The sequence below is a fragment of the Hemitrygon akajei genome, chromosome 18, assembly GCF_048418815.1.
Source record: "Hemitrygon akajei chromosome 18, sHemAka1.3, whole genome shotgun sequence".
NCBI lineage: Eukaryota > Metazoa > Chordata > Chondrichthyes > Myliobatiformes > Dasyatidae > Hemitrygon > Hemitrygon akajei.
The window spans coordinates 33,271,941-33,298,863 of record NC_133141.1 but is presented as its reverse complement, the minus strand read 5'-3'; the positions used below and the strand labels follow the sequence as shown (position 1 = coordinate 33,298,863).

General features: G+C 46.2%; 1 protein-coding gene across 1 annotated transcript; it reads left to right on the top strand.

Moving 5' to 3' along the window:
• The first annotated feature begins 238 nt into the window (after positions 1-238).
• Positions 239-26,245, top strand: LOC140741274 (cyclin-T1-like). Its single transcript, XM_073071270.1, has 6 exons — positions 239-436; positions 12,955-13,036; positions 15,745-15,873; positions 19,704-19,764; positions 20,177-20,239; positions 24,344-26,245. The coding sequence occupies exons 1-6, from the start codon at positions 264-266 to the stop codon at positions 24,541-24,543; spliced, it is 708 nt and encodes a 235-aa protein (XP_072927371.1). The 5' UTR covers positions 239-263; the 3' UTR covers positions 24,544-26,245.
• The last annotated feature ends 678 nt before the right edge of the window (positions 26,246-26,923 follow it).

Here is a 26,923-nt window from a genome sequence, read left to right as displayed (position 1 = left end):
AGAAAGAGGGAGACTTAAGTTTTTAATTTAAAAAAAAGAAATAGGGCGAGCCCTCTGCTCGAATTGGAGTTCGGCGCAGGCGGGAGGAGCGCGTGTGTTGACGTAAGGGGCGCGCTTGCTCACCCGCGGCGGTTCTGTTGCCGTAGGGGAGGGAGAAGGTGGTGGCGGCGCGCGCGTACTCGCCCACAATGATTCTTGTGACGTATGCACGTGGATGCACGCGGCCGTTCCGCGCTCCTCCCCGCCGGCGCCGTGTGGGGGAAATGGCGGCAGCGGCTGCGTCGAGTTCCTTAGTGCCGGGCAGTCGCTGGTGCTTCAGCCGGCAGCAACTGCAGGACAGCCCGTCGCGACGGGGCGGCGTGGACTGGGACAAGGAATTGTCGTACCGGCAGCAGACTGCCAACCTACTGCAGGATATGGGCCAGCGGCTCAGCGTGTATCCTCAGGCCTTGTGTGTGCGCGCTAGGCCGCGGCGAGGGATGGAATCTGGGGATGGGCTGGGCCGGGGCTGTATTATTCTGGACAAGGATACGGGAAGGAGCAACCCCCTCTCCTCTTAGTCTTTAGCCCCCTTGGTGAGAGGCAAGCTAGGAATTGTCCCGGTTGAGGGAATCACCCGGGACAGGGATATGGGAGGAAACAGCCCCCTCCCTTAAATCTGGATGGGCTTTTGGGAAGGAGAAGCACAGGCTGGGGATCGGATACGCGGTGAGAGGGAGTAGGGTCCCACCGGACCCGAGGGTGGCGGTGGCGGTCATTGAATAGTCAGGAAACAAGGTTACCATCATCCGTTTGCAGTTCTTGAGGGTAGAGCAGCCTCAATGAAGTGTTGGGGAAAAAGGGAGCCTGGGGTGAGGTGGATGATGGGGGCTTGGATCTTGTATAGGGATGAGGGAGGCTGGGGCCAGCATGAATAGATTCTGAGCTGTGTGGTGGAGATTGAGCCCGGGTTGCCCAGACTTCGGGGAAATAGAGTGGGAAGCTGGGGTCAAAAATGAAGGCAGGAGACATTCAACTGGTCGGGTAGTATCTGTGGAAAGGATGGGAAGAATGGTTAATGTCAATGGAGTGGAGGGACTGAAGATTATAGAGAGGAGGGGTTGAGTGGGCTGGAACTTTATTCATTAGCATGTAAGAGGCAAAGATACAGGAATGGGATTCCCTGAAAGAGGCATCACAGACAAAATTGTGAAGAAAGTTTGGCTTTCTGTTAGGGCATTGAGCTTAGAAGTTGGGAGATTGTATTGCAGTTGTACAAGAGGTTGATGAGGCCACATTTGGAGTATTAAGTTTTGGTCACCCTACTATAAGGAAATACCAATAAGCTGGAAAGAGCAGAGAGGGGATTTACAAAGACGTTACCAGGAATTGAGGGATTAAGTTATTGGGAGAGGTTGAGCAGATTGGACTTTTCTCATTGGAGTATAAGAAACCAAGATTGACCTGTTATTGGTTATAATCATGGGGGGTGATTAAGGTGAATGCCCAGTTTTGGCAGTTGATGCTTTGGTCAAGACCTTTCATCTGGAGTCATGTTTAATAGCAGCCAGAGGTGTGCTTTTTCTTTCACCCAGAAAATGAGCTGCCACAGATGAAGTGGTTGAGGCAGGTGCATTAACAATATTTAAAAAGTTCTTGAACTGGTACATGAGTAGCAAAGGTTCAGAGGAATGTGGGCCAAATTGAGATTGGGACCGATCTTAGACTGTTGGTATAGTCCAGTTGCGATGAATGACCTGTTTCTGTGCTTAGATGGTCATTTTTAACTTGGGAAGAGGCCAGGGATGCTTTGTGAAGGGAGGCCTGGGCACCAGTTTGAAGTAGTGCCCTGAATCCAGGCTCCTGTCCTTGGTCTCTTCCTTCCACGGGGCTTGTAATGTTAGTGGCATCGTTTATTCTTCTGAGGGCAAAAGCCTGTGGGTGAGTTGTAGGGTATGATTGCTAAGGACCAAGCAAGAAGCCACTGAGTCAATTTCTGCTTTGTGGTTCTCGGGTGATCTGTATCTTGACTGCATCCCCTTTGTTCATCTGCTTAAATCGTAAACACTTCCATAGATTTGCTACTTGTGCAGTATCTTTGGGCTTTGGCCCTTGCTGTCCTGGGTAATAAACACACAATTCACATTGCTCTGTAATCTGCATAAGTAAGTTATCACAGAAACAGGTGCTTTGTCCGATCCATTCCATGCTGATTTGGCCTGTCTAGTCTACCTACATCCAGACCATATCCTTCCATTCCTCTTTTATGTACCTATCCAAACTTCTCTTAAATGTTGCAATTGAACCCATATCTAATGCTTCTGCCAGTTTGTTCCACTCACACCACCCTCTTGAGTGAAAAAAGGTTCCTCCTCAGCTTCCCCTTTAAATATTTCACCTTCAACCCTAACCTCTCTAGTTCTAATTTTACCCAACCTGACTGGCAAAAGCCTGCATGCATTCAACCTATCTCTGCCCCTAATCACTTTGCTTAACTATAAGATCTCTGCTCATTCTTCTAAAGGTAGCAAAGTTCCCTGGTTCTAAAGGAATCAATCCCAGGGCACAGAAAGAAATGAAAGTTATAGTAGATGTATGATAATTTATCAAAATTTTCTGGGCAGGTTCTGGCAAAATGGAAAACAGTAAATGTCATGGCAAAGTTTTTAAAAAGGATGCAGGCAAATGGCCAGTTAGCTTAAAATCTATTCAGGAAAATGCTGGGTTATTATTAAGGGAAAAAAAAATTAGAAGTGGTTCACCAGGCAGGTGCAGCATGGATTCAAAAAGGGCAGGTCCTGTTTGACAAACTTACTGGAGTTCTTTGAGAATATATTGAGTGCAGTGGATAGAGGGGTACAGATGGATATTGTATATTTGGATTTCCTGAGATCATTCAATAAGGTGCCACATAAGACTTAACTATAAAGTAAGGATGCATGAAGTTGAGGGTAATGTATTAGCACGGGGAGAGGATTGGTTAACCAGTAGAAGGCAGAGTTGGGACAAATGGTTGTTTCTCTGGTGAGTGGTATGCTGCAGGAGTCCATGCCAGGCCCGCAACAATATACATTATTGATCTGGAAGATGAGACTGAGTGTAGTGGGAAGAATTTAAAAAGAAGACAGCTTTTAGAGCGGGCGTTGGAGTAGAGGTAGACAAAGTAGCAGGGGTTTGGCTCAACGGGGCTTCAGCGATAACAGGTTGAGGCAAGGTACGTTACTTGTGTAGAATAGAAACACGAAAGTATGTGTGTGAGGCTGGTGTTCTGTACTGGGTGTCAGATGTGGGAGGTCCTGGAGACTCCCAGCCTCCCGGACAGCCACATCCGCACCAGGTGCGTGGAACTGCAGCTCCTTAAGAGACCGCGTTAGGGAACTGGAGCTGCAGCTCAATGACCTTTGTCTGGTCAGGGGAAGTGAGGAGGTGATAGAGAGGACCTATAGGCAAGTAGTCACACCGGGGCCACGGGAAACCGATAAGTGGGTAACAGTCAGGAGAGGGAAGGGCAGGAGTCAGATACTAGAGAGTACCCCAGTGGCTGTCCCCCTTAATAATACTTCTGCTTGAGTACTGTTGGGGATGGTCTGCCTGGGGGAAGCAACAATGGCCGTACCTCTGGCACAGAGTCTGGCCCTGTGGCTCAGAAGGGTAGGGAAAGGAAGAGGATGGCAGCAGTAATAGGGGACTCTATAGTTAGGGGGTCGTACAGGCGATTCTGTGGACGCGGGAAAGAAGCATGGATGGTAGTTTGCCTCCCAGGTGCCAGGGTCCAGGATGTTTCAGATCGCATCCACGATATCCTGCAGTGGAAAGGAGAACGGCCAGAGGTCGTGGTACATATTGGTACCAATGATATAGGTAGGAAAAGGTCCTGAAAAATGACTACAGGGAGTTGGGGAGGAAGCTGAGAAGCAGGACCTCAAAGGTAGTAATCTCAGGATTATTGTCTGTGCCACGCGTCAGTGAGTATAGGAACAGAGTGAGGTGGAAGATAAATGCGTGGCTAAGGGATTGGAGCGGGAGGTAGGGATTCAGATTTTTGGATCATTGAGACCTCTTTTGGGGCAGGCGTGACTTGTACAAAAAGGATGGGTTACACTTGAATCTGAGGGGGACCTATATTCTGCCAGGGAGGTTTGCTAAGGCTATCGGGGAGAGTTTAAACGAGAATTGGTGGGGGGTAGGAACCAAACTGAAGAGACGGTTGTCTCACAAATAGAGAAAGTTTGAAGACAGTGTGAGAGGGAAGATGGGCAGGTGATAGAGAAGGGATGCGCTCAGACTGATGGTTTGAGATGTGGCTGTACTTGATCTGGTATTGGGAAATGAAGCTGGTCAGGTGTCAGGTCTCTCAGTGGGAGATTATTTTGGAGATAGTGATCACAATTCTATCTCCTTTACCATGGCATTGGAGAGGGATAGGAACAGGCAAGTTAGGAAAGCGTTTAATTGGAGTAAGGAGAAATATGAGGCTGTCAGGCAGGAATGTGGTAGCATAAATTAGGAACAGATGTTCATAGGGAAATATACGGCAGAAATGTGGCAAATGTTTAGGGGATATCTGTGTGGTGTTCTGCATAGGTACGTTCCAATGAGATGGAAAGGATGGTAGGGTACAGGAACTGTGGTGTGCAAAGGCTGTTGAAAATCTTGTCAAGAAGAAAAGCTTACGAAAGGTTCAAAAAACTAGGTAATGATAGAGAAGATTATGAGGCTAGCAGGAAGGAGTTGAAGAATGAAATTAGGAGAGCCAGAAGGGGCCATGAGAAGGCCTTGGCAAACAGGATTAAGGAAAACCCCAAAGCATTCTACAAGTATGTGAATACTGTATGTATGGAACCAGAGGAGATAGTGGAGGTACTTAATGAATACTTTACTTCAGTATTCACTATGGAAAAGGATCTTGGCGATTGTAGGGATGCCTTACAGTGGATTGAAAAGCTTGAGCGTATAGACATTAATAAAGAGGATGTGCTGGAGCTTCTGGAAAGCATCAAGTTGGATAAGTCTCCGGGACCGGATGAGATGTACCCCAGGCTAATGTGGGAGACAAGCAAGGAAATTGCTGAGCCTCTGGTAATGATCTTTGCGTCATCAATGGGGACAGAAGAGGTTCTGGAGGGTTGCAGGTGTTGTTCCTTTATTCAAGAAAGAGAGTAGAGATAGCCCTGGAAGTTATAGACCAGTGGTTGATAAATTGATGGAAAAGATCCTAGAGGCAGGATTTATGAACATTTGGAGAGGCATAATATGACTAGGAATAGTCAGCATGGTTTTGTCAAAGGGAGGTCGTGCCTTATGAGCCTGATTGAATTTTTTGAGGATGTAACTAAACATATTGATGAGGGTAGAGCAGTAATTGTAGTGTATATGGATTTCAGCAAGGCATTTGATAAGGTACCCCATGCAAGGCTTATTGAGAAGGTAAGGAGGCATGGGATCCAAGGGGATCATTATTTGTGGATCCAGAATTGGCTTGCCCTCAGAAGGCAAAGAGTAGTTGTAGACGGGTCATATTCTGCTAGAGGTCGGTGACCAGTGGTGTGTCTCAGGGATCTGTTCTGGGACCCCTTCTCTTCGTGATTTTTATAAATGACTTGTATAATGAAGTGGAGGGATGGGTTAGTATATTTGCTGATGACACAAAGGTTGGAGGTGTTGTGAATAGTGTGGAGTGCTGTCAGAGGTTATAGTGGGACATCGATAGGATGCAAAACTGGGCTGAGAAGTGGCAGATGGAGTTCAACCCAGATAAGTGTGAGGTGGTTTATTTTGGTAGGTCAAATATGATGGTAGAATATAGTATTAATGGTAAGACTCTTGGCAGTGTGGAGGATCAGAGAGATCTTGGGATCCGAGTCCATAGGACAGTCAAAGCTGCTCTGCAGGTCGACTCTGTAGTTAAGAAGGCATACAGTGCATTGGCCTTCATCAATTGGGGGATTGAGCTTAAGAGCTTTTTCCTAGGGCTGAAATGGCTAACACGAGAGGGCACAGTTTTAAGGTGCTTGGAAGTAGGTACAGAGGAGATGTCAGGGGTAAGTTTTTTACGCATAGAGTCGTGAGTACACGGAATGGGCTGCCAGCGACGATGGTGGAGGTAGATATGATAGGGTATTTTAAGAGATTCCTGGATAGACACATGGAGCTTAGAAAAATAAGAGGGCTATGGGTAATCCTAGGTAATTTCTGAAGTGCCTGTATTGTACTGTAGGTTTTCTATGTATCTTTAAGTTTGCTGATGACACTAAACTGAGTGGAGAAGCAAATTGTAGAGAATGTGGAGAGTCTGCAGAGGGATATAGATAGGTTAAGTGATTGGCAAGGGTCTGGCAGGTGGAATAAAACATTGGTAAATGCAATGTCATCCACTTTGGAAGGGAAAATAGATCAGATTATTAAATGATTGCAGCATGCTATTGTGTAGAGAGATTCATGCTTGTGCATGAATCACAGAAGGTTGGTTTACAGATCCAACAGGCTATCAATAGGGCTAATTCAATGTTGGCCTTCATTGCTAGAGGGATTGAATTTAGTGGGGTTGGTTATGCTGCAACTGTACAGGATGCTAGTGAGGCCACACCTGGAATACTGCATGCAGTTCTGGTAATATAGTGGCTTTGGAGACAGTGCAGAGGAAATTCACCAAGTTGATTCTGGAGATGTGAAGAGATTGAGTCTCCTGAGACCATACACAGTGGAATGAGAAGGAATCTTATAGAAACATAAAATTATGAAAAGGATATATCCGATAGAAACAGAAAAGCTGTTTCCACTGGTGAGTGAGACTAGAATAACAGGACATGGTCTCAGGATTCAGGTAAATAGATTTAGAATGGAGATGAGGAGGAAGTGCTTTTTCTAGAGAGTAGTGAATCTGGAATTCTCTGCCCAGGGAAACTGTAAAGGCTACATCATTAAATATATTTAAGACACAGTCATGGTCTTATTGAATGGTGGAGCAGGTGTTAGCCTAGATGGCAGACTCCTGCTCCTGTGTCTTATGTTCCTGAGTTCCAATTAATAAAATTGTAGCCTATTCAACCTTTCCCTGTAACTGAGGTCAATTAAATCCTGGCAACATCCTTCTAAATTTTCTCCGCATTCTTTCAATCTTATCATATCTTTCCTGTAGGTAGTTGACCAGAACTACACACAATATTCCAAATTTGGCCTCACCAGCATCTTGTACAAACTTCAACATTACATTACAACTCCTGTACTCAGTGCCATGACTTATGAAGGCAATGTGCCAGAAAGTCTCTTTACCACCCTGTTTTCCTGTGACGGCACTTTCAAGGAATTATGGATCTGTATTCCCAAGTCTTTTGATTGCCTTCCTCACTGTCCAATATGCCCCAAGTCTTGGTGTAGTCTGCAAATTTCTGACTGTAGCTTAATGTTTATTACATTGCTTCAGCAGAAGCTAGGTAAGAAGTTTTCCATTATACCTGGTCCTGGGTGGAGAGTAAGCCAAGGTATGAACCAACCAAGCTTTATGTTTGCCCATGAGTTATTAATTCTCACCCAGAAGCCAATGAATGTTTCCTGCTTGGAACTGATGCTTGTGGTCCCAAGTTTTACTGTCCTGAGCTTGTACACTGAAGATCCTTGATTGTATCCTTGTGATGCTGTCCTCAGGGAATAGAAAGGAATCAGAATAGATGTGAGATCGAAATGTGCTAGTTTTCAGAGGGATGTGAATCCCTGCAAGTAAGTACACTTGGTCTCTCCCTCCTCTTTCCTTTCTCCTCCCTTCTCTCTCCTCTGCCACCCCCCTCTCCCCTTCCCCCTCTCTCCCTCTCCTTCTCCCTGGTAATACCACATGGTGTCATAGGAAGATACAGCATGGAAACAGGCTCTTCAGCCCACAGTGTCTGACCAACAAACCACAAATTTTTACATTAATTGTAAAAATATTCTACCCTATTCTTCCATGCCCACATCAGCTCCACCCAGATTTGATATTCACCTGCACACTAAGCATAATTTACAGCAGCATATTAACCTACCAGCTGAACATTTTTGGGTTGTTAGAGGAAACCCACAGGGTCACAGACCATGACTGCTCCACGCAGACAGCTCTGTGGTCTGGGATCAAAGCCAGCCTGCTGAGGCTAGGAGGGAGCAGCTTCTCTAGCTGTGCCACTATGGGTGTCTGTCTCAAATATTATGTACCAGTCTGTCCTCTGCACTTACCACAATATAGACGTGCAAGGGAGGGAGTGCAATGAAGGTTCAGATTGGGATAGAGGTTTTCTCCTGTGAGCCGAGGTTAAGTAAACCGAGCCTGTTCTCTGCTGAGCTGAAAAAGGGAGATGATCTTCCTGAAAAATAACACGTTGATCTTAAAGTTCTGGGACCTCTACTTTTCGTGATTTTTATTAACGACCTGGATGTGGGGGTAGAAGGGTGGGTTGGCAAGTTTGCAGACGACACAAAGGTAGGTGGTGTTGTAGATAGTGTAGAGGATTGTCAAAGATTGCAGAGACATTGATAGGATGCAGAAGTGGGCTGAGAAGTGGCAAATGGAGTTCAACCCGGAGAAGTGTGAGGTGGTACACTTTGGAAGGACAAACTCAAGGCAGAGTACAAAGTAAATGGCAGGATACTTGGTAGTGTGGAGGAGCAGAGGCATCTGGGGGTACATGTCCACAGATCCCTGAAAGTTGCCTCACAGGTAGATAGGGTAGTTAAGAAAGCTTATGCGGTTTTAGCTTTCATAAGTCGAGGGATAGAGTTTAAGAGTCACGATGTAATAATGCAGCTCTATAAAACTCTAGTTAGGCCACACTTGGAGTACTGTGTCCAGTTCTGGTCGCCTCACTATAGGAAGGATGTGGAAGCATTGGAAAGGGTACAGAGGAGATTTACCAGGATGCTGCCTGGTTTAGAGAGCATGGATTTTGATCAGAGATTAAGGGAGCTAGGGCTTTACTCTTTGGAGAGAAGGAGGATGAAAGGAGACATGATAGAGGTGTACAAGATATTAAGAGGAATAGATAGAGTGGACAGCCAGTGCCTCTTCCCCAGGGCACCACTGCTCAGTACAAGAGGACATGGCTTTAAGGTAAGGGGAGGAAAGTTCAAGGGGGATATTAGTGGAAGGTTTTTCACTCAGAGAGCGATTGGTGTGTGGAATGCACTGCCTGAGTCAGTGGTGGAGGCAGATACACTAGTGAAGTTTAAGAGAGAACTAAACACGTATATGGAGGAATTTAAGGGGGGTTATATGGGAGGCAGGGTTCGAGGGTCGGCACAACATTGTGGGCCAAAGGGCCTGTAATGTGCTGTACTATTCTATGTCTATGTTCTATGTTAAATCAAACTGCTGGAGGAACTCATTGGTTCAGGCAGCATTTGTGGAGGGAAAGGAATAGTTGATATTTTGGATTGAGATCCTGCATTAGGACTGAGAGGGTGAGCATAGGAATAAAGAACATTACAGCACAGTACAGGCTCTTTAGCCTACGATGTTGTGCTGACCTTTTAACCTACTCTCTTCCCTCCTACATAGCCCTCCATTTTCCTTTCATCCATGTGCCTGTCTAAGAGTCACTTAAATGTCCCTAATGGATCTGCTTCTACCATCACCCCAGACAGGGTGTTCCATGCATTCACCACACTCTATAAAATAACTTACCTTTGACATCCCCCTAATACTTTCCTCCAATCACCTTAAAATTATGCCCTTGTGTTAGCCTTTTGGGTAAAAGGCTCTGGCTGTCTGCTCAACCTATGTCTCTTATTATCTTGTACACCTCTATCAAGTCACCTCTCAGCTTCTGTTGCTCTCGAGAGAAAATCCTTAGCTTACTCAACCTATCCTCATAAGACATGGTCTCTAATCCAACTAGCATCCTGATGAATCTCTGCACCCTCTCTAAAGCTTCCATATCCTTCTTAAAATAAGGCGACAACTACTGAACACAATACCCCAAGAGTGGTCTAACCAGAGCTTATCTCATAGCTCTTGAACTCAGTCTTCCGACTAATAAAGGCCAACGCACCATATACCTTCTTAACAGCCCTTCTGGGTGGAGGGAGGGAGGTAGAGGCTAGTATGTGATCGGTGGAATGAGGGATGATGGACAGATGGGGTGTCGATATGTGTTTGATGTTCTCCCTGGCTGCTATGTCTAGTACTTGAGATCACAATCTCAATATCAATGAACAACTACGGATTAGGATCAGGTTTATTAACACTGACATATATCATGAACTTTTTTTGTTTTGTGGCAACAGTACAGTGCAAGACATTAAAAAATTACCGTAATTTACAGTAAAAACATAAATAGTGTATAAGAGGAATAGCAAGGTAGTGTTCATGGTGTCATAGACTATTTGGAAATCTGATGGCAGAGGAGAAGAAGCTGTTTCCTAACATGATGAGTGTGCGTCATCAGGCTCCTCTACCTCTTCCTTGAAGGTAATAATGAGAAGAGGGTATGTTTCAGATGGTGAGGGCTGTAAATGTGAAACTAACAGAAAATCCTGGAAAAACACAACAGATCAGGTAGCGCCCGTGGAAAGAAGCATTCATTTGGGTCTGCAAGCCTTTGTCAGAAAGAGAAGGATGCAGGCAGAGACTGCAGCTGCTGGAATCTGCCCCCAAAAACAACAAATTGCTGGAGGAACTCAGCAGGTTGATGTTCCTCCATAAAGAGAAAGGTACAAGTCAGTTTTCAGTTGCAGAAGGAGGGATGTGTGGAACAAATTCAGCAGGAAGCAGCACACAATATGCTCCACGCAATGGCTGTAGGAAGGATGACATAAAGGTGTATGATGTACAGAAATCATAGGAGAAAGGATGTTACCAGGATTAGAGAGCTTGAGTTATAAGAGGAGACTGAATAGGCTGGGATTGTTTTCCCTGGAGTGAAAGAGGCTGAGGGGATGACCTGATAGATATAAAACCATGAGTGGCATGCAGGGTAAGGGAATCTAAAACTGGAGGATATAGGTTTAAGGTGAGAGGGGAAAGATTTAAAGGGGACCTGAGAGGCAACTTTTACATTGAGAGGGTGGCAGGTGTGTGGAACAGGCTGTCAAGGAAGTGGTTGAGGCAGGTACAATTGTGAAATTTAAAAGACATTTAAACAGGTACATAGATTCAAAGGGATATGGGCCAAATGTTGGCAAATGAGACTGGCTTAGATGGGATTCTTGGTTGGCATGGACTAGTTAGGCTAAAGGGCTGATTTCCACGCTTTTGACTATGGAGGAACTGGGTGGGGGGGGGGGGTGTTGAAATAAAATGTTTCCTCCAGAACACTTAGTGGTGGAGGCAGCAGAGATCCCCTTCCCATATTTAAACAGGACAATGGAATCAGTGGGAAAAGTAGGGGCTGGGCTAGGAATCTCTGTACCCAATGGATCAAATGGCCTCCTGTCTTGGTGGTTTCAATAAATGGTGAGTTCCAGTTCCGGTACATCCTTTCCAAAGCCTTTGTATTTTTCCAAAAGACCAGTACCCATAAATGAACCAGCTCTAGGCAGACAGATGTCTCAGAGACATCTGGGGCAAATTGCTGCCTTTTTTCCTCCCCTCACAGAGTGAAGACATGGCCATAAATGAAGTCTGGCAGCAAGGAGAACTTTAGGTTAGAGGTTAAGAAATACAAGGGTCATGGTGGGAAATTGTAAGCAAGGGGTTGTAAACAACTGTGATGCTTCTGAAGTTAAGTATCTAGATGAGATTGGGGAAGAAAGATGATATGATCAAAGAGCGAACGTTGCAAGAGTAAATGCTTTGATTTTGCTTTTGGAAGTACCATGACTTTGATTTTTCTTTTGGAAGTACCATTACGTTAACGATTTGGATGAAGGCATAGAAAATAACATCAGCAAATTTGCTGATGATACTAAGCTGGGTGGCAGTGTGACATGTGATGAGGATGTTAGGGTGACTTGGATAGGCTGGGTGAGTGGGCAGATACTTGGCAGATGGCGTTTAATGTGAATAAGTGTGAGGTTATCCACTTTGGGAGTAAGAACAGGAAGGCAGATTATTATCTGAACGGTATAGAGTTGGGTAAGGGAGAAATACAAAGAGATCTCGGAGTCCTTGTTCATCAGTCACTGAAGGTGAATGAGCAAGTGCAGCAGGCAGTGAAGAAGGCTAATGGAATGTTGGCCTTTATTACAAAGGGAATTGAGTACAAGAGCAAGGAAATCCTCTTGCATTTGTACAGAGCCCTGGTGAGACCACACCTGGAGTATTGTGTACAGTTTTGGTCTCCAGGGTTAAGGAAGGGCATCCTGGCTGTAGAGGAAGTGCAGCGTAGATTCACGAGGTTAATTCCTGGGATGTCTGGACTGTTTTACGCAGAGAGGTTAGAGAGACTGGGCTTGTACACGCTGGAATTAAGGAGATTGAGAGGGGATCTGATTGAAACATATAAGATTATTAAGGGATGGACAAGATAGAGGCAGGAAATATGTTCCAGATGCTGGGAGAGTCCAGTACCAGAGGGCATGGTTTGAGAATAAGGGGTAGGTCATTTAGGACAGAGTTAAGGAAAAACTTCTTCTCCCAGAGAGTTGTGGGGGTCTGGAATGCACTGTCTCGGAAGGTAGTGGAGGCCAATTCTCTGGATGCTTTCAAGAAGGAGCTAGATAGGTATCTTATGGATAGGGGAATCAAGGGATATGGGGACAAGGCAGGAACCGGGTATTGATAGTAGTTGATCAGCCATGATCTCAAAATGCAGGCTCGAAGGGCCGAATGGTCTACTTCTGCACCTATTGTCTATTGTCTTTTGACTTTTTCATGTTGGAAAATGAGATGAATGATGATGCATTCATAGAAAACACTATTGTAATTCTATTAATATGTAGTTTCTTGAGCAATTACAACTACTAGAAATTTATTAACGTGAGTCTATGATCTGTGTGCTTGCCGCTGTGTATAACGGTACTAGGCTTGAAGTTGGGGTGGTGTGTTCTTCCTCCTTAACGCAGTATCCGCAGTTCCCAGCTGACCATCAACACGGCAATTGTTTACATGCACCGGTTTTATATGCAGCAGTGTTTCACCAAGTTTCATCGCAACGTAAGTGTTCTGTCATCGGCTTAGACCAGATTTATGTCAGCACGTGGGTGATGTAACTATCAGCTGTGAACCCCGCTGTCCATATCTACATCACACGTCCTGTTCCCCGGTGAATGTGTGACACTGCCTCAGTGTTACTACATGACTGTATCACACACATATAAATCTGTAACATTGTATAACATACAAACTTTTAATGAATTTTAGTACATGTCGCACACAAATCCTATAAGCTATAAATGGATAGCCACAGGCCCCTTAGTTATTATTCAGTAACATATCATTGAAGGCCCCTGTACTGTTAATGTATGGCACAACACCATAACACACACATTCTCCTGTAGATCCACTTCAGCACTGTATCACTGACTGTACAGTTGATATATGCCACTATATACAGGTTTCCCCTGCTATTCAAAAGTAGAGCGTTCCTATGAAATGGTTCGTAAGCTGGAATGTCATAAAGTGAAGAAGCAATTACCATTTATTTACATGGGAAAAATTTGCGAGCATTCGCAGACCCAAAAAATAACCTACCAAATCATGCCAAATAACACATAAAACCTAAAATAACAGTAACATATAGTAAAAGCAGGAATGATCTGATAAATACACAGCCTATATAAAGTAGGAGTACTTTTCTGCAATTATTGCAGCACTGTCCACCGTAAAGAAAATCTCACGCAAGTGATCTCGGCAGCACTCGCGGCAAGAACACACGGTGCAAGCGCTCTCAACAGCACTCGCAGCAAGAACACTCGGTGCAAACGCTCTTGGCAGAAACACACGGTGCAAGCGCTCTCAACAGCACTCGCGGCAAGAACACACGGTGCAAGCGCTCTCGACAGCACTCGCGGCAAGAACACACGGTGCAAGTGCTCTTGGCAGAAACACACGGTGCAAGCGCTCTCGACAGCACTCGCGGCAAGAACACACGGTGCAAGCGCTCTTGGCAGAAACACACGGTGCAAGCGCTCTCGACAGCACTCGCGGCAAGAACACACGGTGCAAGCGCTCTCGGCAGAAACACACGGTGCAAGCGCTCTCGACAGCACTCGCGGCAAGAACACACGGTGCAAGCGCTCTTGGCAGAAACACACGGTGCAAGCGCTCTCGACAGCACTCGCGGCAAAAACACACAGCGCAAGCGGTCTTGACAGCACTCGCGGCAAGAACACACGGTGCAAGCGCTCTCGGCAGAAGCACTCTTTCCAGTAAACTTTAAGCTATGAAGCTGCCAAATTATACCAAATAACATATAAAAATACACAGCTTATATAAAGTAGAAATAATGTACATCCAGTGCAGTTTCACTTGCTGGAATCAGGAAGACAGCGAGCACACTGATGGTGTGTTAGGCTGAGTCGTCGGAGGTTGGGGTGGTGGGAGGTAGAGGACACTGGGGTGTCATCTCATCGTCGTCTGTTTCCATCAGGGCAGACAGGTCACCTTCCATGTCTGCCTGCCTGGATGTCGAAGGTCGAGGTTCGCCGTCTGATGTGGAAGGCTTGTAAAACGACAGTAGGTTTGACTGCTTAGCCTCGCGCATTTTTCTATCATACAGTTCTTTGTAAGCACTCAAACCATCCTGCAAATATGCCCTAAACCTACGTACCCTTTCAAAATTAAAGTCATACTTTTCTGCAATCATTGTAGTGCTGTCAATCGCAGCGAATATCTCTCGCAATTGCTTCACATTCAGTTCCTGGACGACTTCACTTTTGGGCCATTTGCTACTGCGGTCGGCTTCAATTGTTATCCTTTCCTCTTCATCAGCTCTTCATCTCTCAGTTCTTGGTCATGGGATGCCAAAACCTCTTCAACATCATCTTCGTTAACTTTCACAAACCCAGCCTCCTTAGCCAAACTCACTATGTCCTTACTTCGTTCAGCACGATCGAAACGCTTAATTATGTCTAGTTTTACGCTAAGTGTAACACCCTTACGCGCTCTTTTAGGCTTTTCCGATACCTTAGAACTCATCTTGCTAACGGATGCACAAAATAAATCAACATAAAGCACAGATGCTCACAGGCACGTGTTTAAGCAATGGCGGCTAGAATGCAGTTCCAGGGGAGGAGCTTGGCTGATCAGCGCGCGCTGCCTTTTTTCATACAGTGAAAACACCTTCCGTTAGCGAAAACAGGTAACTAATGTAGGTCTTTCATAACAGCGAGGTGTCGTAAAGCGAACGATCAAAAAACGGGGGACACCTGTATTGTATAGTTAGGCCATGTCATACACAGGTTGGATGAACTGTTAAGTGTGTAGCATTATCGCATACAGGTAGTGTATAGTTCTGTATCTATCACACACAATCCTATACAGTTACTGTCCAATGCTGTATCACATACAATTCCCAAAGAGTTAATGTATTTATCCTTTCTAGGATCAATGTACAGTACGATAACATATACAGACCTGTGTTCAGATAATGAACAACATTGTCACACTTAATCCTTTGCATAACTACTGGCCAATGATGTTGCATGCACGGCATCTATACAGTTGGTATACAACACATTAATATATATACAGTCCCTTACATACTATGAATTCAGTTTATGACACATAATCTTTTGTACAGTAGTTAAAGGATTGTGTATCACTCAGAATTGCTGTAGAATTAATGTACAGCACTGTATCACACAGTCCCTATACCGTCCATTGTGCTGCCACACTCTGACCCTCCCTTGTACTTTGCATAGATCATCGCTCCTGCCACTCTCTTCTTAGCCGCCAAGGTGGAAGAGCAACCTCGCAAGCTGGAGCATGTAATTAAAGTGGCGCACGCCTGCCTGAACCCACAGGAACCCCCACCTGATGTCAAGAGTGAGGTAGGTTCCAGCTGAGTCTTGTTTGGTGGACACCCTTGGCTCGACACCCACGTGCTCCTGGATTTTGGCATCCCTTCTGCTCCAAGAAGTGTCACTATTGAATGGGAGCAAGCAAGCATCATATGAAAAGTTGAGTGAGTTAGGGCCTATTTTTTGGAGCGAAGGAGGATGAGAGGCAACTTGACAGAGGTATATTAGATCATGAGGGGCATAGACAGAGTGGGCATACTGTGCCTTTTACCCAGGACAGGAATGGCCAATACTAGAGGATATTCATTTAAGATGATTGGAGGAATGTATAGGGGAGATGTCAGAGGTAGAGTGGTTAGTGTGAGGCTGATACATTAAGGACATTTAAGAGGCTCGTAGTTAGCCACATGGATGATAGAAATAATGGTGGACTATGTGGAAGGAAACAGTTAGATCTTGGAGGAGGTTAAAGTTTGGCACAATATTGTGGGCCTGTACTTTTCAGTGTTCTATAATGTTCAGAGTGTGCATACACTCAGCTGCAAGAATAGTTCTACACTTGTAACAGTCTTTCTTTGGCAACTTTTATAAACACGTTATTTTCTCTGGTGCGGCAGAGGCTGAGGGGACATCTGATTGAAGTTTAAAAAAATTATTAGACCCATAGATAGTCATGATCTTTTTCCCAAGGGTGTAAATGTATAATAATAGAGGGTATAGTTTTAAGGTGAGAGGGGCAAGTTCAAAAGTTCAAAGACATCACAGAACAGAGATGAGGAGGAATTTCTTTAGTCAGAGGGTGGTGAATCTGTGGAATTCATTTAAAGCAGAGGTTGATAGGTACTTTGTAAAGACATCAAAAGTTATGGGGAAAAGGCAAGAGAATGGGGTTGAGAGGGAAATAAATCATCCAAGATCAAATGGTGGAGCAAACTTGATGGGCTGAATGGCCTAATTCTGCTCCTTTGTCTTATGGTCTTAAGGGGGTGTGCAGGGGACATTTTCTTACACAGGGAGTTGATGCCTGGAACGTGCTGCCAGGGATAGTTGCGGAGGCAGATACAATGGAGGCGTGAGATTCCCAGACACATGAATGTACATGGATATGGATCATTTGTTAACATAGGTTTAATTTGGCACAGAGGGTGGGCTGAAGGGCCTGTTCCTATGCTGTACCATTCTGTGTTCCACCTTAGAAAAGTGAGCTGTGCGAGTGTGGCACCGGTGAATTGAATCAACTAGAGACTGCAGCACTTTATAAACAGTACTCTGGAGTGGGGCAGGTTCATGAAGAGTGCACTTTTCAGCATCACACCGTTGAAATGGGTCCTTCGGTGTTTTGTACATTTGGAAAGAGCCCATTTGGTGCCGTACTTCTTGGCTGAGATGTCCACTCAGAGCTTCGTGCCTTTGAGCAGTGTCAAGCTGAGCACAGCAGCTTTGGAATGCGCGAACTGGAGTGTGCAAATTGGCACAAACCAATTCCCTCACTGCATCATTGACTTTGTGCGCTGGAGGGCCGTACTTCTGGCATTTGTCCATCAGGATCATGTCACTGCTGGGGGTGTGAGTGGCTAGGTGAGCACTCTGACACCTCCTCTTTCTTACCCCTTGGAACAGGACCCCACCAAGAAACATCAAACCATTGTCTCCCGTACCATCACCGCCCTTATCAACTCCAGAGACCTTCCATCCTCAGCCAAAAAACTCATAATTCACACACTCCGCACTGCTCGGTTTTACCTCCTCCCTAAGATCCACAAGCCTGACTGTCCCGGTAAACCCATAGATTCGGCCTGCTCCTGCCCCACCAGACTTGTATCTGCCTATCTGGACTCCATTTTGTCACCCATAGTTCAGTCCCTCCCCACCTATATCCGGGATACATCCCATGCCCTCCACCTGTTCAATAACTTCCAGTTCCCCAGTCCCGACAACTTCATTTTCACAATGGATGTCCAATCCTTATACACTTCCATTCCCCATCAATAAGGCCTCAAAGCTCTCCGCTACTTTCTGGACAATAGACCTCACCAGTTCCCCACCACCACCACACTCCTCCGGTTGACAGAACTGATACTCACACTTAATAACTTCTCTTTTGGCTCTTCCCATTTTCTTCAGACCAAGGGTGTAGCTATGGGCCTCAGCTATGCCTGCCTCTTCATTGGTTATGTGGAACTGTCTATGCTCCAAATCTATACTGGTACTGCTCCCCAACTTTTCCTTCGATACATTGACGACTACATTGGTGCTGCTTCCTGCACCCATGCTGAGCTCATCAATTTCATTGACTTTGCCTCTAACTTCCACCCAGCCCTCAAATTCACTTGGTCCATCTTGGACACTTCTCTCCCCTTTTTTGATCTCTCGGTCTCCATCTCTGGATACAGACTGTCCACTGACATCTTCTATAAACCCACTGACTCTCATAACTACTTCGACTATACCTGTTCCCACTCTGCCACATGCAAAAATGCTATTCCCTATTCCCAGTTCCTCCGTCTCCGCCTCATCTGCTCCCAGGATGAGGCTTTCCGTTCCAGGACATCTCAAATGTCCTCTTTCTCTAAGGATCGTGGTTTCCCTTCTGCCATCATCAATGATACCCTCACCCGCATCTCCTCCATTTCCCGCACTTTGGCCCTCATCCCATCCTCCCGTCACCACAACAGGGACTGTGTTCCCCCTGTCCTCACCTACCACCCCACCAGCCTCTGGATCCAGCATATTATCCTCCACAACTTCCGCTACCTTCCAACAGGATCCCACCACTAAGCACATCTTTCCCTCTCTACCCCTTTCTGCTTTCCGCAGGAATCATTCCCTCTGTGACTCCCTGGTCCACATGTCCCTCCCCACAGATCTCCCACCTGGTACTTATCCCTGCAAGCGTAAGTGCTACACCTGTCCCTACACCTCCTCTCTTACCACCATTCAGGGCCCCAAACAGTCCTTCCAGGTGAAGCAACACTTCACTTGTGAGTCTGTTGGGGTAATCTATCGCATCCGGTGCTCCCAGTGCGGCCTCCTCTACATCAGCGAGGCCTGACGCAGATTGGGGGACCACTTCGTCGAGCACCTCTGCTCCATCTGCCACAACAGACAGGATTTTCCGGTTGCCACCCACTTCAACTCTGCTTCACATTCCCATTCGGATATGTCCATACATGGCCTCCTCTACTGCCATGATGAGGCCAAACTCAGGTTGGAGGAACAACACCTCATATACCATCTGGGTAGTCTCCAGCCCCTTGGCATGAACACTGAATTCTCCAACTTCTGGTAATCCCCTCCCTCTCCCTTCCCCCATTCCAGTTTCACTCTGCCTCCTCCTCCAGCTGCCTATCACGTCTTTCATGATTCTGCCTTCTTCTACTACACATAGTGCTTTCCCCTTATGTTCCTTCTTCACCTCTCCGGCCTATCCCCTCCCTGCTTCCCCTCCCCCACCCCTTGATCTTTCCTCTGATTGGTTTTTCACCTGGCACCTACCAGCCTTCTCCTTCCCCCTCCCCCCCCACCTTCTTTATAGGGCCCCTGCCCCCTCCCTCTTCAGTCCTGACGAAGGGCCTCAGCCCGAAACATTGACTGTTTGTTTCCATGGATGCTGCCCGACCTGCTGAGTTCCTCCAGCGTGTTGTACGTGTTGCTTTGACCACAGCATCTGCAGTGTACTTTGTGTGAGCATCAGCACAGACTTTTTTCTCTCTCTCTCTCCCTCTGAGAGGAGGAGAGTGAAGCCAGCAGTACAGATCAGTGGGTGAGAGTAAAGCTGGTACTCCCAGAATGCTGTGGAAAGGTGTGGCTGTGAGATCTTGATGCTGCTCCCTGTAATCTTGCTGCCCTCTCTGTCACAGGCCTACCTGCAGGAAGCACAGGACCTGGTCATCCTAGAGAGCATCATACTGCAGACCCTGGGTGAGTCTGGAAATGGGGAGGGTGGATTGGAGCATGGGGAGGGTGGAGAAGTGGGAGGAGCACTAAGCTGTAGTTTATAATCTCCCTGGGGCTCCAGGCATGAGAGACATTTATTCTAGGTTTATTTTGTTGGGCCTTCCCATCCTTCAGTGAGCAACTTCTGATTCTGTGCTATAGGCTGAAGGAGCCTGTTCCTAGTACAACAGGTTCCTGATGGGTTGTGACCTCTGCTTCCCACCCACAGTGGGTCCAGGATGGGCTGCTGTCTGCACAGGAGGATCTGGAGGGGTGCAGGGAGCTCAATCTGTAACATCAGGTTCTGGCAGTGATGGAAGTGACCACCCCCTCCTCAGATATCCCCCAGTGATACCGCTTGTACTTGCTGTGACCTCTCCTCTCCTCTCCCTTTCAGGGTTCGAGATCACCATAGATCACCCGCACACTCATGTGGTGAAGTGTACACAACTAGTCAGAGGTAAGGTATTGGTATATTACTGTCACATGTACTGTGATACAGTGAAAGTCCTGTCTTACATACTGTCCATTCAGATCAGATCATCACACAGTGCATTGAGGTAGAACAAGGTAAAGCAATAACAGAATGCAGAATAAAGTGTCACAGTCACAGAGAAAGTACAGTGTAGGTAAACAGTAAAGTGCAAGATCATAACAAGATATATTGTGAAGTCAATCTTATTGTACAAGAGGTCCATTTGAATGTCTGATAAAAGTGGGATAGAAGCTATCCTTGAGCCTGGTGGTATAGGTTTTCAGGCTTTAATAACTTCTACCCAATGGGAGGTGGGAGGAGGGAGAATGTCGTGGGGTCTTTGATGATGTTGGCTGCTTCACTGAGGCAGTGAGAAATGTAGACAGATTTCATAAAGGCGAGGCTGGTTTCTGTGATGTGCTGAGCTGTGTCCATCTTGCAGAGCAATTGCCGTGCATCTGGATAGAATGCTTTCTGTGGTGCATTGATAAAAATTGGTAGGAATCAAAGAGAACGTGCAGAATTTCTTTGGTCTCCTGAGGAAATAGAGGTTCTCCTGAGGTTCACACTTAGGAATTTGAAACTCTCAATCCCAACACTGTTGATGTAGACAAGAATGTTTGCACTGTTCTCCCTTTTGACCAGTTCTTTTGTTAACATTGAGGGAAAAGTTGTCATGATATGTCACAAAGCTCTCTGTCTCCTTCTTGCACCCTGACTCATTGTTATTTGAGATAAGGCCTAATTCAGCAATGTAATTTGCTAACTCGGGGAACAAGATGTTAAGGGGACAAGAAGGTAAGTGAACTGAGTGTGCTGTAGTGTCGTACAGCAAGGAAACAGGCCATTTGGTCCATTGTGTCCATGCTGACCCCCATTTCACAAGCACTTGCTCCGTAAATTTCCCTATCTTGGTGATACCAGTGCTACTCCAGATACCTCTCCAATGTCGTGGGAGTCTCTGCTTCCACCCCAACCCTTAGATGTTGTGTTCCAGATTCCAACCCCACCCCCCCACCCTCTGGGGGAAACGTTACCCATAACTTTAGAGGAAAGAGATCGCTGTGCCTTTGGCAATGATCCTTGCGTCCTCAATGGCCACAGGAGTAGTAGGACCAGATGATTTGGAGGGTGGCAAATGATGTTATTCCCTTGTTTAAGAAAGGGAATTGGGAATTATAGACCAATGAGTTTACTTTAGTGGTGGGCAAGTGGTTGTAGGAATTATGAGCATTTGAAGAATCTTAATCTGAATAGGGATAATCAACATGGCTTTGTGAGGGGCAGATCATGCCTCACGAGCCTGATTGAATACTTTGAGGATGTTGTAAGGGATTGATAAACAGGTTTCGAAGGTTTGGATCAACGAGGGAGAAGGAACACTCCCAAGTTGCAAGGTATTTTATTAATATAAGATGATAAGGATAAAGAAACAAATATAACTAGGGCGCCGAAGACTTTTGTAATTTTAATGTATTGCACAGTACTGCTGCTGCAAGGAAAATCTAATTTCATGACATATCTGAGTGATGATAAACCTGATTCTGATATGCATCTCAATTGTGGATTGGGAAGGGGACAGGGAGAGGGGAATCATGGTTGGGAAAAGGGGAAGAGAGAGGGAAGTACCAGAGAGGGAAGGTTTTGTTTCTGAACTAGTCTTGCTTGTTTCCCAAAATTTTATCAGTCAAGACTTTACTTTGCCAACTGAAATGGTTTTACTCAACCTTGAAAAAGAATACAAGTTATCATGTTTGCTGAGATTGGCAGTAAAGATTGCAGATGTTTCATTACCAGTTGAGCTGACATCCTCAGTGCGCAGTTGTTGGTGTTTCTGTCGCATTTATATAGCCCTCTGTTCACTTGCCTCAGTCTTGATTGGCTATCCAGTTTACCTTTGAATTCCATTGGCTCACCTTTCTTTGGTTCTTGGGGGCTCATGGATGGTGTTTATTTCAATATGTCTGTTTACCGAGTTATCAAAGGAGAACCATGCTTCTAAAAATTCTCGTCTCTGCCTCATTTGCCCATGCCAGAATCTCCATGGTGTCCCAGTTAAAGTGATGTCTTTCTTGGTCTTCATGTAGTGAGATCAGTGGCAATGGATCATGTCTCCATACCACCAGTGTCTGTTCCCATAAATAAGTTGAGAGTTTATGTCCTGTCTGGCCTACGTAGTTCCTGTTGCAGTCTCCACAGTTGATCCAGCACACAACATTGCTTTAGTCGGTTGTCTTTAATGGTACCTAGGTTCTTAAGACAAGTTCCTAAAAGTCACTGTTGGTTTGTGAGCGATTGTGATTCCGTGAGGTTGGAGTGGTTGAGCTGTCATTACTGATATATTCTTGATTTAGGGCAAGGTTGCGCACTGAGTAAGGTCTGCGCGACTCCTTAGTAAGCATCTCCTGATGAAATTCTGTGGGTAATTGTTCTGGGGTATATTGAATAAATGCTTCTCTTCCTTGGCCTGAAGTACACTGGTGCTGCAGTGTGTTTGTGCTCTCTTAAATAAGGGGCAAATGCAGCTTTTCTTGGGACAGGCTGGGTGGTTGCTGTCGTGGTTACCCACAGAATTTCATTAGGAGATGCTTACTAAGGAGAGAAAGTCAAGCAGACCTTATTCAACGCACATTGAAATGCATGACATTGTGGGTCAAAGAGCTTGTACTGTGCTGTAATGTTCTTTTAGACCATAAGACATAGGAGCAGAATTAGGCCATTTGTTCCATTGGGTCCACTCTGGCTTTCCATCATGGCTGATCTATTTTCCCTCTCAACCCAATTCACCTGCCTTCTCCCCGTCATCTTTGACACCCTCACGAATCAAAAACCTATCATCATCCACTTTTATATATACGCAATGACTTGTCTCCACATTTATCTGTGGCAATGAATTCCACAGATTCACCACCCGGTGTGCCCTCTTGTCCTAGATTTTCCCACTATTGGAAACATCCATTTTGGCCAATGCCTTATAAAACCTCTGCTCTACACTTTCTCACAATTTGTACCCATGCCTTCATGTTTTAAACTCCCTGATCATGACAAAAAGATTTTTACCCTTATCTGTCCTCCTCATAATTTTGCACATCTCTATCAGGTCCAGGGAGAACAGACCTACCCTCTCCATTCTCTCCTCAAAACCAGAACATTTCATGCCAGGCATCTTCCTGGGAAATCACCGCTGTATACTCAAAGTTGGGGAAAAAGTTAAAGGGGGTGAACAGTCAAAATGGAGTTTATTGTCATTGTGTACAGGTGCAATGAAAAACTTACTTACAGCAGCTTCACAGGCACAGAGCATCAGAAACACAGCATTCACAAGGAGACATAAATTATGGCAGAAAGAACACAACTAGAACAAAATGTTCATTGTAGTGCAAAGTGGTCACAGTGTTTCTGTACTGAGGTGGTGATCAGGGTTGTGCTGGTTGGCTCAAGAACCGATGGTAGAACGGAAGTAGCTGTTCCTGAACCTGATAGTGTGGGACTTCAGGCTTCTGCCCCCCTGCCCAATGGGAGCTGTGAGAAGATGGCAGGGCCTGGATGGTGGGGAAATTTGATGATGCATGGTGTTTTCTTGGATGTGCATGTGATGTAATGGGCAGAGCTCACTACTGTCTGTAGCTTCTTACGTTCCTGTGCATCGTGATGTAACCAGTAAGGATACTTTCAACAGTACATCTGTAAAACTTTGTTAGAGTGTTTGGTAACAAGCTGAACTTCCTGAGAAAGTAGACACCAGCACACCTTCCTTGTGATTGTGGCTTTACATCTTTCCAATCTCTACAACCAACTCCTCTCTCTCTGTGACCCCCCTTTGACCACTATACCTTCCCTGTCTCTGTGACCTCCTGACCTCCTCCAGCCCTTACACCCCCTCCTCTCTGTAACACCTTCCAGCCTTTATACTCCTCCCTTTCTCTCCAACGCCTAACCCTTGCTCCTTGACCAAGCTGTTGGTGGGTGTCTCCAACATCTCTTGCTGGCTCAGAGATTGGTAGTTCCCCATGATGTTAATGGTGCTGCTGTTGCTTACTAAAATACAAAACTAACCTTCACCCCTCTCTCCTCTTTCTCTCTCTCCAGCGAGCAAGGATCTGGCACAGACATCATACTTCATGGCTACCAACAGGTTGTTCCTCACACCACCCCTCATGGCGCAGTGCCCAACAGCTTCCTTTTACTCCTCTTCTGCTCCTCCCTCCCTTTCACTCACCCACCTTCTTAGCGCTCCCTCCAAACCTGCTCCTGCCCCAGGGAGAAGCTGGCAGAAGCTGCCTGCCTGAGGTGGTCACCAGTGTGAGAATGCGGAGGCCGTGTGACACACACGCGCCCATGTGCTTCTTCTAGCGCGCCCACATACCACATGTATCCATGGAAGTCTGATTATAGCTGTGTCTGCCATCACATCTGTGCAACAGCATGTTCGTGCACTTGTACCTGCATGAGTGTGTATGTGTGTGCATCTCTGCAAGTGTCTGCAATACTCCTTCAGAAAATGTCTGTATTGTGTGTGTATGGTGTACATGTATGTTCTGCTGTTTGTGTTTACTGTATAGAACATAGAAAACCTACAGCACAATACCGGCCCACAATGCTGTGCCAAACATGTACTTGCTTTAGAAATTACCTAGGGTTACCCATAGCCCTCTACTTTTCTAAGCTCCATGTACCTATCCAGGAGTCTCTTAAAAGACCCTATCATATCCACTTCTACCACAGTCGCCAGCAGCCCATTCCACACACTCACCACTCTGTGCATAAAAAACTTATTCTTGACATCTCCTCTGTACCTGCTTCCAACCACCTTAAAAGTGTGCCCTCTCGTGTTCGCCATTTCAGCCCTGGGAAAAAGCCTCTGACTATCCACATGATCAATGCCTCTCATCATCTTATACACCTCTATCAGGTCACCTCTCATCCTCCATCGCTACAAGGAAAAAAGGCCGAGTTCACTCAACCTATTCTCATAAGGCATGCTCCCCAATCCAGGCAACATCCTTGTAAATCTCCTCTGCACCCTTTCTATGGCTTCCACATCCTTCCTGTAGTGAGGCGACTAGAACTGAGCCCAGTACTCCAAGTGGGGTCTGACCAGGGTCCTATATAGCTGCAACATTACCTCTCAGCTCTTAAACTCAATCCCACGGTGGATGAAGGCCAATGCACCGTACGCCTTCTTAGCCACAGAGTCAACCTGTGCAGCAGCTTTGAGTGTCCTATGGACTCGGACCCCGAGATCCCTCTGATCCTCCACACTGCCAACACTGTTTGTTGTATCATAGAACAGTACAGTGCAGCAGAGGCCCTTTGGCCCATGATGTTCTGCCAACCTTTTAACCTACTCTAGGTTCAATCTAACCCTTCCCTCCTACATAGCCCTTCATTTTCTTTTCAGTCTCTAAATGTCCCTATTGTATCTGTATATACCACACACCCACTACTGTGTAAAAAAAAACTCACCCCTGACATCCAATGTGTGAATCTATGCCTGTTTTTATGTTGTTCTTTCTGTGTTTAAGTTGTATTTATCTTGAGTGTCAGTGAATTGTGCGTATACGATGCATCAATGTGTTGTGTGTGTATGGTGCACATGTGTGTCTTGTGTTGGAATGCAAGTTCAGTGTACATGTTTATGTCCATATGGTGTGTGTGCAAATTGTGTGTGTATGTTTGCTGTATACAAGTTTGTATGGTGCATTCTGTGTTAGTCCCTCAGCATAGACTCCTGTCTGCCTCCTCGCCCTTGGAAGAAGTCCTTTGGGTAGCAGTGGAAGGGAAGCACTGGGATCCTCCAACTTTCAGCCGTCACTCGGTGTCCTCTGCCCTGCCTCCCCCCCCCCCCCCCCGGCACTCAGCCCCTGTGCCACTGCCGTTGATTCTTGAGCTCGTGGTACAGTCCACCCACGAGACGATTTAACACTGTGCTTTCTCTTCTCACCTCACCCCTCCTCCACCGCCTGACCCACTCAACGCTCGCTGGCCTGTCTGCCCTGCAGCCTCCACCTCACCACCTTCTGCCTGCAGTACCAGCCTGCTGTGGTGGCCTGTGTCTGCATACACCTCGCTTGCAAGTGGTCCAACTGGGAGATCCCCGTCTCCACAGACGGCAAGGAATTGGTGGGAGTACGTTGACCCCACCGTCACACTGGAACTGCTGGATGGTGAGTCCTATCCCCTAGAGCTTGCTGACAACACCCTAGCTGAACGAACCTCCCTCCACACTGTCCCACAACGCACACTCCCGGGATCAGAAAATAGAGTGAAGCTCCCTCCACACCATCCCATCACACACTCCCGGGGTCAGACACAGAGTGAAGCTCCGTCCACATCATCCCATCACACACACCTAGCCCGGGGTCAGACACAGAGTGAAACTCCCTCCACACCATCCATCACACACTCCCGGGGGTCAGACACAGAGTGAAGCTCCGTCACAACCGTCCCATCACACACTCCCGGGGTCAGACACAGATTCAATCTCCCTCCACACTGACCCATCACATACTCCCGGGGTCAGACACAGAGTGAATCGCCCTCCATAGTGTCCCATCACACACTCCCAGGGTCAGACACAGAGTGAAACTCTCTCCACACCATCCCATCACACAATCCCGGGGTCAGACACACAGTGAATCTCCCTCCATAGTGTCCCATCACACATTC

Coding starts and splice junctions, on each gene's coding strand:
- LOC140741274 (XM_073071270.1), top strand. CDS start 264: ATGGCGGCAGCGGCTGCGTCGAGTTCCTTAGTGCCGGGCAGTCGCTGG. Junction 437..12,954: donor ATGGGCCAGCGGCTCAGCGT/GTATCCTCAGGC, acceptor CAGTATCCGCAG/TTCCCAGCTGACCATCAACA. Junction 19,765..20,176: donor CATCATACTGCAGACCCTGG/GTGAGTCTGGAA, acceptor TCTCCCTTTCAG/GGTTCGAGATCACCATAGAT.